The following is a 13,074-nucleotide window of genomic DNA, read 5'->3' as shown; positions in this document are numbered from 1 at the left end:
TCATGATAATTATGTTTTTACAAAAATCCGTAAGACTTGATTTTTGAAAGAAAAACAGAAATCGGGAAGAGTTTCAACAACTCTTGGAATGTGAACATTTTAAACGTATTGTTTTCACTTTATCGCATTTTTGTTTCAGAAAACATCATTTAAACATTAACTCTAAAAGCCGGTGTTAAGGGCTCGTTAGGGGTTCAGTACATTCTATTAGGTCTCACAAGCAGACTCAAAAAGGGTGACGGAGTGTGTTGTTGTTTTGCATGGCTGCGTAATAAGCTTCAAGGACTTCCATGCAATTGCATGTTACATGTCACTGTTAAATAGAGAAATAATCATACTAAATAAATATACTAATATATGCTTCGTTAACATTTGCATAAGATTTAAAATTTAATTTGTCATTCATACGTCTTTCCTGTTATTTGCATACATATAAATTCAGTCAAGATGACCAAGAAAAGTGATATGAAATGAAACTTAGAGGTTATTAGAACAGAACAGAAACAGAACAGAACAGAGGTTTATTTCTGCTCTACGGCCACCGGCCCATGCAAACATATTTACAAAACAACAAGATACAAATCATATGTACATTCATAAACAAAGTAACAGAAACTGACATATGTCATATATAAATAATATATTAAAGTTTAAAAAAAACATAAACATTAGGCATTCGTTTATCAAAAGCGTAATATAAGAATGTAGCAATGGACCCTATCAAAGTTTCATTTTTTGTTGACATCTGGGCCCAGTTGTTCCAAACTTTAACAGGCTGTTAAAGTAACCGCCTAGTTAATTTTGAGTCAAAATACTAGACTTGGTGGGAAACATTAGACTGGTGTTTTAATTTTACTGAATAGACATTTTAGTGTTAAAATACCTTAACATACAAATTTGTGTTTATAAGGTTTCTTAAATGTCAAAATATAACTCTGAAAGTTAATCAACTGTGAGATTCAGCACTAAGTATTGTTAAAGTTTCGAACGACTGTGTCCAGGATATTAAATTTGTTTTTGGGTTGGACTACAGTAGTACTTTAAGGTAAATACATCATTCTCAGTTCTGAGCAAAATTCACAACAAAGTAAATATATTTAATATTCTTAGCACGTAATTCTTCACAATTTAATTTCTCATTCTATTTTTCTATGTCCACCATTTTCAATCTGTTGATCGTGAGAACCTATTCTGAAATGTGTGTACATAAACCTAGATTTTCTAATGTCTACTATATCTAAATACTTTTCATATGAGAAATTTTCTTTGAACATCATATGAAAACAACAATTTTTTATTTGAACTAACTGATACACGCCATTCTTGTAGGTATTAAAATATGCTATATCAAATTATATATCACATTCCAGTTAAAGCGTTTTCTCATGTCATGGTTTATTTACCATAGAGGTTAAATTGACAGCAGTCAAAAAGTAAAGAATATAAACATGTGTTGTTTCTGATAACATCTAGTTTACCCAAATAAGTGAAACTTGCAAAACCGCACCTCAATAATTACGCGGTTGTAACGCCTTTATGACACCACTAAATATACAGATTTGAATTTTTGCATTTTCTTAGGATTGTTTAACTGTGTATTTCACTGCAGGTGACGACAGTTTTATTAGTAATTTAAATGAGGAAGGAAAGAAGAAAGCTAAAGAAGAGCTTAATGAATTAAATGATGTAGACAGACGGATTGCTGTACAAACATACAGGCAGTGGGTGGTTGACCAAGACTGGTTAAAAACTCCAACAGGTATGAAAAACATTACTTTGTTACATATTAAGTATGAATCTGTGGCCCGGTGGTTAAGGACGAATCAGTTTGATTTCACCGGTGTCTGCTTGGAAACTCGCTTAGGATGTATAAATTCCTTTCAACTGGCTTTATGCTGGTGATTCCACCTAGTTGCCCGATGACAGTGTGCTATGAAGGACTTTAGGGTTCTTTATCCATAATCAAAATCTGGAAAATGGCTATATAACCTATCTTTGTGTGGATGTGTCATTTAACGCATCCCAACACACCGACCCCCTACCCACTTGAAGTCAAGTGAATAAAACCAGTCCAAATTTTTATTTCATTCTGTAGTGTATAATGAAAAGGAAGACAAAATTCATAATATAGTAAGCGATTTGAATCTTACCATTACTTGTCAAATGACACGATAGAAATGCATTAAAATTCTCGGATAACTAAACTGTTATTCAACAGGCAAATATAAGTAATGCGTTAGGTTCCAAAAAACGATGCAGAAGATCATTGAGAGCAAGTTTCAAATTTTAAATTATTTTATCCCTTCTCCCCATGTATAATTTATCAATACTATCTTTTATGTTGGCTATATTTTTCATTATATGAAACGAAAAATGAAATTGACGGGGACAGGATGTTTTGTCTAAAAATAATGTTGACTGGTTTGAATCCGTTTAACCAAACTAGGAAACTAGAAGTAATTGGGAAATTATCAATACTCATTTGGATACTTAAAGAGTTGGATTATTTTCTGCCTACAAGCCTTAACTGTTTTTACTTAGCCTTTAGTTAGATAGTCTATTTCGTTACATGTGAATAAGTTTGCTTAAGATGCTTAGAGACAACCTGATAGAGGAAAAGTTTTATTTATTTCTTTTTTGTTTTTACAGATTTTGCCTTTCTTCTTCGTTTTCTAAGAGTAAGAAAGTTCAGCCAGCTTGGTGCTCGAGAAACTCTTGAAAACTACTGGAAAAGTAGGACAAATATTCCAGAATGGTTTCGAAATGTGGACCCATCAAATGAAATAATACAAGAAATTTTTAAAACGGGGTAAGCAATTCTGTCGTGTTTTGATTGCACTTATTATTATTATTATTATTATTATTATACCAGATTTATATAGCGCCCTTTTCATGATCAATTTCACGTTCAAAGGCGCTTTACATAGTTCAAATGCAGCCACACAGGGCGCATAATTCATCCTCTACTAGTACAGACACAGAGCGATCTGACCAGAGGGACAGAGTGAGACAAAGCCCCCACGACAGAGAGATCAGAAATCAGATACAGGCTTGTCCGGCTAACTTAGCCTAGCTCGTTGCGAATAGACAGCCTGGTTCTTTAACGTGCCCAGTGTATAGCACTGATACACGCAAGGATTGCCTGGGTTCCTGTCCAGTACACCTCTAGTTAGGTGGGAAACACTGAAAAGCGTTTCTGAAAATTCCCGAGTAGCTGCCGGGGATCGAACCCCCGACCTCAGGATTGGAAGGCCAGTGTGCAAACCACTGAGCTATCCGTCCACCTTATTCTATTCATCAATAAGAAAACACCACTGTATTTTCCATGTTCACGGACTTTAGTACTGCAGTGACTGTCTTGGATTTTATAAATATTTGGATACTATTTCTGAAAAAAAAAAAAAAAGATTTCTTGTAAGATTGAAAATAAACAGCTGAGGAATTTATTTTTGTTTTCGCTCATATGTGTTTTACTGTATGAAATACACCATGTTTACTATAAAGAATGATATCATAAATTTGTGTCCCTCTTTATTGTGACAAAAATAATATAATATTTTACTTACCTCGTATTTTGTTTGGCCAGTTGTAGAAATATTTATTGAAGAAAATGGTCTTTTATGATCATCATTTCATAGTATGTGATATTGGATGCAAAATGTTTATTTATTATAAGTAGGTCGTAAGTAACAGATTCGACCTTTCATTACTGACGTGTGTAAAAATGACGTATATATATTTTCTAAAAAATCTTCAGCTGAATAAACCTCGAAAATAGGCACAGACAGTATTTCTCTTCGAAGTTAGAATACATATATGTATACAGATTCGTTGGAAATATCTGAAACATAATAGACAGTTTTTCAGTGTTCTCAAAAATAATGTTCATCACTTAAGAGAGTATATTTATGGAACGTCAAAATGCAACTTTTCAAGTTTGAGCGTAATGAATGAGGCCAATGTTCATACCACTATTCTAAACAATTATCACATCCTGCTTCGAAACATGCCCTAATGTATAAACACATCAGTATTATGTATACTCAACAACTTCAATATTTATCGTGTTTTACGGTGTATAGATCTGCATCTTGAGAATATGTTTATGTACATTGCTATCTACAAACAGCCAATTGTTCGAGGTCGAAAATAGGCCAGTCAAAACAACCACTAGATGTTTTATCGAATAAAGATTGATAAAGTCCTACACATAATCAGTTTGATTATATCATTTTGTTGTTGTTGTTATATTCTTTAACTTGACATTCACCAAAATACTACATATTTCAAGCAAAGTGATGTTGTTTCATTCATTTGTCAGTTACTATCAAGCAGCTTGAAAAAATAGTGCCATTGCAAGTGATTTGTTACTTAAATGGTCGATTCTTTTCGTTTCACATCGTATTTTCATGAAATATGTCAATTAATGTACCTACGAAAACTAAGGGATGAACTAACAATTAAATGCATTGATTACTTATTTCAATCAAAGATAAGAAAATGCAAATGAACTATTAAATGCTTGCGTTTGGAAAGGATAGATTAAGGATACATATTTGTCTTATTTTGTGCAAATTTTAGGATTTGGAATAAAAGCAGACTTATCGTATTTCTACACAAGATGTAAATGAAGTAAGAATTTAATCTGCAGAAAATCAGCATTCCAAAACTCATACAACCGTATTTCATAGCAAGATTCTTAAAATGGAAGTGCACGATTTTCACGAATTTCAGATATTTCCAGTGTCCGATGAAGTATGATAGAAAGGGACGTAGAATAATACTGTGTAAATTCTGTAAGTACTTCAGTAACGATTTTAACATCTTTTTTCATTAAAATATATTCTCAATTTCTTTATTGCCATGTGATAGTTTTGTTAAGCGCCACTCTATTGAAAAGCAAGTATTTGTGCTTTGGTTGAGCATCTATGCCTGTATATGTAAGAGGATTGTGATGGGACATAAAAAAGAGCTTCGAGTGTACCGGTTCTTAGCAACAGGCAAGTTAAAGAAACAGGAGCCCGCCCGCTTAGCTCAGTAGGTAGAGCGTTGGTCTACGGATCGCAGGGTCGTGAGTTCGATCCTCGGGCGGGGCGTATGTTCTCCGTGACTATTTAATAAACGGCATTGTGTCTGAAATCATTAGTCCTCCACCTCTGATTCACGTGGGGAAGTTGGCAGTTACTTGCGGAGAACAGGTTTGTACTAGTACAGAATCCAGGAAAACTGGTTAGGTTAACTGCCCGCCGTTACATGACTGAAATACTGTTGAAAAACGGCGTTAAACCCAAAACAAACAAACAAACAGCTAATTATTAATAGCTATAGAGCCATAGATATCTATTGATTATTTTTTATTACAATGAAAGGTACAATTAAAGTAAACAATTTTTATAACAATGAGATTGTATCAATATTCAGCTTAATAAGGCTTATCATTCACTGAACTTTACCATTGATTATTCCACTTGCAGCTGCGTTAAATATGGATTTGCTAAAACGTTGGGGAGTTGAATATCTGTACAAAGCATTTTTCCTTGTTTATGAGTGGTTGCTCCTAGACGAGAGGCTACAGGTATATGGAACGGTCGTTGTCCTTGACTACACTGATATTACATTGCAACTAATGATGGCTATCTCGAGCGCTGAAACTGCAAAAAAATCTATAGTTTTCTTTCACGTAAGTGTTGACGATTCAAATTATAATTGACGTAATACACAATTAAATGTAGAATATTAATCTACAATGTGTTTCAGAAAATAGCAAATTGAAAATTTGATTAAGTCTGTTCATGGACGGTAGAAGAAATGCATGCTGCCATCCACGCCCTCTAGGAAATTTGACATTCGGATTTTAATACATTTTCGCATGAGAAACATGATACTTTACGACACAATTTTCTTTCTACCGAGTAATGACGATGCAATATATTGTACAATTTATATAACTGTAAACGGTGAAAAAACTAAAAAAATACACGCACCGCACGTCATTGTTAACTTTAGCAGTATATAAAGGAAACAGTAATATTTATGTTTAAAACACAATAGATCTGTATATGAAGTCCGATCAATAGTTAGCATGTTGGCACAGGGGATAATGGGATGATTGGAAAGAAATGTTATCATTATGTAGTGATCTATGCACGTATGATCTTACGTCCGTCCATTTCGTCAGTTTTATATTCTTGCATTAGTTTTATATTCTTATATTCTTGCATTAGTTTTATATTCTTGCATTAGTATGCACATATTTTGCATGTTTCTGTTTGTGGTTATTTCTCATTCATCATTTAGTGTTTATTTAAAGACGCTCGCTACAGTTTCGTATTTTTTTTCTCAATAATAGATTTTGATGAAATGTTTTGTATTAAAAGATCATGTTATGATGTATTGAAAAATGAAATAAAAATACTAGGTCACCGGCTTTGTTTCAATTTAATTTGCCCCTAGATATGGTGCTATTTTAAACATTTTTCAAAATTTCTGTAATCCTAAAATATATTTCAGTAAAGTACAATAATCAGCATAAATTTGATTATCTAAGCATTTTTATAATGGAAAACAATATATCTATTTGAAACATGCTCAGATAAATCAAAAGAACATGATTTTGTAAAGAAAAGAATACTTGTTAAGCAGACCCAAGGGCTATTTTTGCATATTTTTGTCAGTTTTAAGTTGATACTTCTGCCATTTTATCTAGTTTCACATAATAGAACTCTGCACATACCTTTGGTTATGTCTACCTAATCTAAAACAAAAAGAAAATTGATAGGTCACCATATTAGATTTCGCTTAAATCAAATTACAACGAGGTGGGGTGTGGCCGGCATTTATACAACGCAGGTTGGCACGAAATACTCTTTCAGTATTTGAGCAAATGACTTATAAATGTATATATAAAATTATCAAACGGCAGGTTTCTTAATAATCGGATTTTAAGGTGTTTCTGAAGCATTTTGATGGCATAGAACGATAAAAGTTTCCCCCGTTTTTTTTTAACAAAACCTATAGTTTACTAATGTACGGTACGGGTACGGTACGGGATTAGAAACAGCTGTGACTCAGTGCAGAGTTGGAGCGTTGGTATAAATAACAGACTCCAGTATATGTCGGATTGAAGCAATTTGAACTAAAAGTACTTTAAATGTATATATTTTGTAACCATGGTGATACTTACCCTAACCTTTAGTCAGTATATTATTCATTTTGTACATTAAATGCATGCGAACATACAATAATTTGCGAATTTTTGCCGTACGCGACATTAGATAATCATGTCCGGGCATGCGCAGAAGACCGCACCAACACTGTAGTGAGCTACATCGAAACCAAGTTGGCATGGTTTTGGGGTAAATATCGACCCGTCCGGAAAAACTGTAGCGAGTGCCTTTAAACTCCATATATTCCTTATCTAAAAATACTGAATTTTATGGCTGCGAAGTAACATTAGATAGGAAGTATAATTTATGTATGAGAATGCCATAAAGTGTATATATGTAAATCTATTCAATCAAACTATTACAGGAGAACTTAAAAAAGTCATACACATGTATAGGCGAAACAAGAGATAAGTTCTGTTAAAAACGGCATATTTTGATCTGTGCAAGAGTTAAACCTCAATTCACTTAGATAAGATGTCTTCGTAGTTGTCGTAAAACAATAGTGAATACTTAGCTATATCACAAAATAATACGGGCATGGGAATACACAAATGTCTTGACTGAAATAAAAGGATTCCCCGGTGGCAGTGTGGTAATGCAATCCGTTTCGAACTTGAAGTCTTTTTATCAAGACATTTGTGTATGGACCTATTCAAATATAATGCTTTTGTATGTTTACATTTCAAAACGCCTTAATATTTCGGTCTTTTCAAATCGTTCAGCACGACTTTTATTTTATGTTATTGGTATTGTTTAGTTTTCAGCTTGAACATTTCGGCTTGGATGGTTCCATTTCTCCTGCTTCCATAGCAATGGATATTATAAAATCACCTCTTAGTTATGGTGCCTGCTTTTTAATTTTGTAATATGCAGGCCCCGTTACCTCAGATCCCCTTTCTAAATTCCATTTTAACTGGGAACCATACACCACATATCATGGAATTACGCACTAGTGTATCATTGAAGATGCCATATTCACCGCCGTATAAAAACATCTGCGGATGTCTCTAATTTGTTTTCGATACTTTAAACATGTGTCAATGTTGAGTTCTCCTTAACCCGTGGCTAGAGGGTATGAACGGTATCATGCATTTCCACTACCGTCCATGAACAGGCTCAATCAAACCGAGCTTGCAACATATTCATTTTTGTCGTATTGAGCGACCTGTAGAGTTCCACTTTTTCTACTGATCGTCTTAAATATCCATAATCAATAAAATCTTTAACATCTGAGTGCAGATGCGTTAACATATTGATATACCTCCCGTAATATTTCGAAATAACGTTTGTGTAACAAATGGTTGAAATGAAAAACATATTTTAATAAGTGTTCCATTTGGTGTTAAATAAAATGTAATGAGAAATATTTACTGCTTTCAAATTACATAGGAATCAAACTAAATTGTCCACTTTTCTCAAAGAGGCTCTTCATCACACTATGTTCCCACCTTGGTAGATTGTACCTTGGAAAACAGTAAGTAATGCGAGGTGCCTGACATACATATTTTCATACAGGTATTTTGAGCAATCCTAAATGTCATATTAATGACTTCGAAACAGAAATATCTATGTTTTGAAGTATCTAACTTGACTTCTGAGTCAATTATACTGTATGATTCGTAAAAATATATGCTCCTTTATCGGTTAACATGTGTATGCGTTTGTGTCAAAACCGATGACATGTTTACCTACTTGAGCATGTGGCATTCATGCGGTTATGAAAGACACCGGGACTGTATACGAATGGTATATTTGTTTCTTTAACAGAAAGCGCTGCCGATGAGAATGAGGGGAGTACATATGTACAATGAGCCAACATTCATAGATGTATTCATGTCACTGGTCAATCCTTTTCTTCGGCAGAAGATAAAAGACAGAGTATGTCCACTATTCAATTCAATACCTTCGTAACAAATTTGTATATATATATATTCTTTTTATTTTAGACACGAAAAACATGATACAGAATTCATCAATCTTACGGATAGTAGATAATGAAGACTTTTTTCAGGAAATCAGTTCATGATTTTACCTTATATCATGTAAAATAGTGCTACTTCAAGTAGAATCCGTGGACAGTCTGTTATGGTTTCATTGTTGAGGAGTTCATTATCTGTGACAAATTCAATTAGCTGGCTTATGGAAGTCCCATTACATTTCAGTCCTTGAAAATATTAATCGGCCCGGGCTCATATGCAACAACGAAGTAACAAACTAGTTTTATCGTAATGGCATCGGCATTATTGCTTTTAAATGTATTCTGTTTGCTATCATGTACATCATTAAGGGCAGTGAAAACATTTTATAAATATAATAATTAAATAAACTGACATACACACTGGCGCCAGATCGGAAAGGAAATGCCTCTGTACATGTTATACCCTACCCCTAGGTATTCCATAAGAAGCATGGTCATGAACGGGAAAATATACTAACCCGTTTCAATCGTAAATTTCTCAACTTAAACACGAAGTTCGGTGAATGGGTACCTATTATATTTAACAAGCGATAATTTATCTTCCATCGTGCACCAGTCACCTGTCTAAATATTCCATATTGCTGAGATTATCAACATATTTTATGTTTTCGTCAACGTTACAGAAAAAAACTTGCTTGACCTTCCCTAATGAACATCCGGTCTAGAGGTCACGGCAGTGTGCATATGTTTGGCGAAATGTAAACAAACAAAAACAGAATAAAAAAAATACAATTTTACACTTAAACTGGAAATGATGAATGAAACTCATCTTGTATATGCTCTGTTTATTGTATTCATTTTGCACATTTATGCCGCATTTTCACATTTAAGCGAACACGTGTAGTAAAATGACGATTGACATACATTTTCAAAACAGCCAATCAGAATAGTTTTATTAATCTAGAACGGAACTTCACCAGGGAAGGTCAGGCAAGTCTTTTGTGTAACGCTGAAATAACTATAAACTACGCGTTGTTTTTCTAAGATAAGAAGTATTGAAGAAATGTGACCAGGATACAATGGAAGATAGATCACCACATGTTTGATATCCATAGTACACAGTCATTTACCGAACTGCGTGTTTTAAGTATGAAATGCGCGATTGAAACCGGTTAGTAAATTTTCCCCTTCATGAACATGGTTCTTATGGAATACCTAGGGGTAAGGTATAACATGTACAGAGGCATTTTCTTTCTGTTCTGGTGCCAGTGGACATACACTGAGGAAATCATAAAGTCAGATTTTATGTTCTGCATGTAACGTTTTAATGACCTTGTCTAAAGAACAGATGATATTCTGTTTTTCAGTTCATTCTGCATGGACAAAGTCTCGTGAAAATACACGAAGATGTTGGAATGGAAGCACTTCCTGATGAATATTTACCGGATGATTACAAAGGGCCATCAGCTGGTTCGGCCGAGAAAATAATTGGTATTAAAGATATTTATCCAACCTTTTAAAGTGCACATGCTTTGATCGCGATATAAGTAGATTGAGTAGACAGACAAAAGCTTTTGCGCCCTCTATTTCTATGCTATTAAAAATTGCAAAGCATTTGTTTTTTTGCTACTATTCATTGTAATTAAATTAGTTTGCATGAAAACTAATGAGCAGTGCACATAATACTGAAAAAAAAAGCTTCTGGCATTTAAAGAGTAATAACATATCACAAATTGTTAATGAAACAAACATTCATTTCTCTTCGGATCTCTGCCGATCTGTGCGGGTCTCAAAGTACTCGATTTTACTACTATGTAATTTGCATTAACAAACTTTTCTTACCGTACATATGATAAACTGCCATGATTAATATATGCGTATGAATTATCACATTGCGCGAAATGAGGAAGAAAGAATTGTCGTTGTCCTCCATTATTCCTTGCGTCCCTCATTTCTTTCGTCCGCCATTTATTCCCTTCTTCATGACAACTCTGGAAAATACTCTGAAATGAACTGAATTTTTTATGTTCAATTTGTTATTTTCCTTTAAACTCAATTGCTCGCTTAAACCTTAATATTTTGGGCGTTTTAAGCTTTTTCTGCGAAATATTTTTCTTATGAACTTCTTACTTTAAACAGTGTAGTCGGTAAATGTTCAAGTATATTGATTTGGCGAAGTTGATGTAGACCTCGGCGTATCGGTCTTAGTAAACAGAATCTGAATCAGGTCTATTAACTTTGATATTCATCGTATCGATCACAGACACTTGGGGTTCGGACTCCCATCCACCACGCTCTCCTCCGCCCCTGGTTAAGTTTAGCCAATAATTTTTAGCATTTCACCATGTACTGAGCATAGGCAACGATAATAAAACGCATCTTGTAACATTTCAGCGTGTTTTAAAAAAATGTACCTTTTACCATCAATGCTCTCTGTTACGTCTTTATCAATGCTTAAAAATGTCCAACGCAGCATCTTAAGGTATATAAATATTAGTTAGAAACAACTTTAAAATGTCAAGAATGTCAAAATATGCAATACTATGATTTGTTTCATATGTCGATATCATGCATTTTTATAACGCCATTTAATTATTGTTTGAAATCTAGACATATTGTTACAGTAGTTATAAATAAATATCACATCTAACATCAAATTTCTTAGAATTCGTTCTTTGTATATAAGAAGTTTATTTCTATGCTTTTTTAATGCCTTAAATGGGATAAGGTCATAAAATGGTGAGTCTTATTCTAATACAGGTTTCGACTTTAGTAAAATCTAAAAAAAAAATGAATAACACATTGTTCTAAGATGAAGTTTGAAACTGTTTCTTCTATAGTTTTAAAGATATTTGTAAAAGTAAAGTTTCGCGCTAGAAAGAATATCTGGCGAAGAACAGTTGCTCTGATAACAAATCACACGATGGTCGTTTTCAGGCGCTATGCTGGATGACATGAAGAAACCAGAGTTTCAAGAACACATCAGAGACTTATCAAGCGGTAAATATGGGGTGGACATGGAGAAAAGGAAAACAGATGATACCCCTGCAGCTTCCTTTAGAAAGTTGAACGTATCATAAACATTGATGTATAACAAAGACAGTTTTAATGTTTTACAATAAAAATATGTTGTCAGTTGTACGATATTGTTGCAGCCTTTACGTTAAGGGAATTTTCGGGTGTACGATCCTGCGGCCTAATTAGTTACGATCTACGACATTTGCGACACTTATAAAACATTATCAGTTTAAACGGGAATTTGGAACAACCTCAATCATAGTGCAAAATTCAAGTTTATTGGATATCCTGCACATCGATATCTTGGCTTTCCTTCATGGTGCATTTACGAGAGTGTTTTAATGTACTCCATCTTATATCTAATTCTAGGAGACCAATCAATAAGAAGTAGTAACCGCATTCTGTCCTGTCTGCCTATACATTCATTTTAAACTTTAATTTCATAAAAAAAAATATTGGTCTGATTTATACAGAAATCTATCTATTGTCCGAAATATACTGTGTTTGCAATGTACTGTAATGAAGTAAAAACTTTTGTATTATTGTAAAATGCCAAGTTTAGGAGAAGAACTCTTTAAGACTTGTCTTTCGTTCTAATCACTTCCATCAACTGTACTTGTAATGTTGTGTATAAATATAATTTATAATGTATATTGTTGGGAATAAATAAAAAATTATGTTTAAACCAAACGCATATTCACTGTGGCAGCGATTTTGTCAATTGTTTAATCCTTTAATACTTTATTCTAGGTTTCTGCCTGTCCGGCTGTCACAAAGTCACTTCTGCATAATACATTTTACTGCCATGAAGGAACTTTAATATTCTGCGCATATTTTTTCTATAGTGCGACAATATGCAACGTTCACGGCCGTATGGTGACACCATTAGTCAAAAAGTAGTACGTATGGAGATAGACCCTAAACGTTGTAAGGATCAAAATACACTTGATGAAGTATTGAAGTTGATTTCTA

The 13,074-nt window shown here is 33.7% G+C and overlaps 1 protein-coding gene and 1 long non-coding RNA gene across 2 annotated transcripts; both read left to right on the top strand.

Annotated features, from left to right (window-relative positions):
- Positions 1-1,461: 1,461 nt before the first annotated feature.
- LOC128550850 (uncharacterized) lies at positions 1,462-4,779 on the top strand. The gene is made up of 3 exons (XR_008368514.1): positions 1,462-1,759; positions 2,650-2,809; positions 4,735-4,779. It is a non-coding gene; the product is annotated as an uncharacterized LOC128550850 (long non-coding RNA).
- A 701-nt stretch (positions 4,780-5,480) lies between these two features.
- On the top strand, positions 5,481-12,701 carry LOC123538178 (alpha-tocopherol transfer protein-like). Its single transcript, XM_045322143.2, has 4 exons — positions 5,481-5,680; positions 8,934-9,044; positions 10,452-10,575; positions 12,022-12,701. Exons 1-4 carry the CDS (start codon positions 5,486-5,488, stop codon positions 12,162-12,164), a joined length of 573 nt encoding a protein of 190 aa, XP_045178078.2. The 5' UTR covers positions 5,481-5,485; the 3' UTR covers positions 12,165-12,701.
- The last annotated feature ends 373 nt before the right edge of the window (positions 12,702-13,074 follow it).

Source organism: Mercenaria mercenaria, chromosome 18 (genome assembly GCF_021730395.1).
Source record: "Mercenaria mercenaria strain notata chromosome 18, MADL_Memer_1, whole genome shotgun sequence".
Taxonomy (NCBI): domain Eukaryota; kingdom Metazoa; phylum Mollusca; class Bivalvia; order Venerida; family Veneridae; genus Mercenaria; species Mercenaria mercenaria.
Note: the sequence above shows the minus strand (reverse complement) of the source record. Positions and strands in the feature narration are given on the sequence as shown.

Coding starts and splice junctions, on each gene's coding strand:
- LOC123538178 (XM_045322143.2), top strand. CDS start 5,486: ATGGATTTGCTAAAACGTTGGGGAGTTGAATATCTGTACAAAGCATTT. Junction 5,681..8,933: donor AATCTATAGTTTTCTTTCAC/GTAAGTGTTGAC, acceptor TTTCTTTAACAG/AAAGCGCTGCCGATGAGAAT. Junction 9,045..10,451: donor GGCAGAAGATAAAAGACAGA/GTATGTCCACTA, acceptor TCTGTTTTTCAG/TTCATTCTGCATGGACAAAG.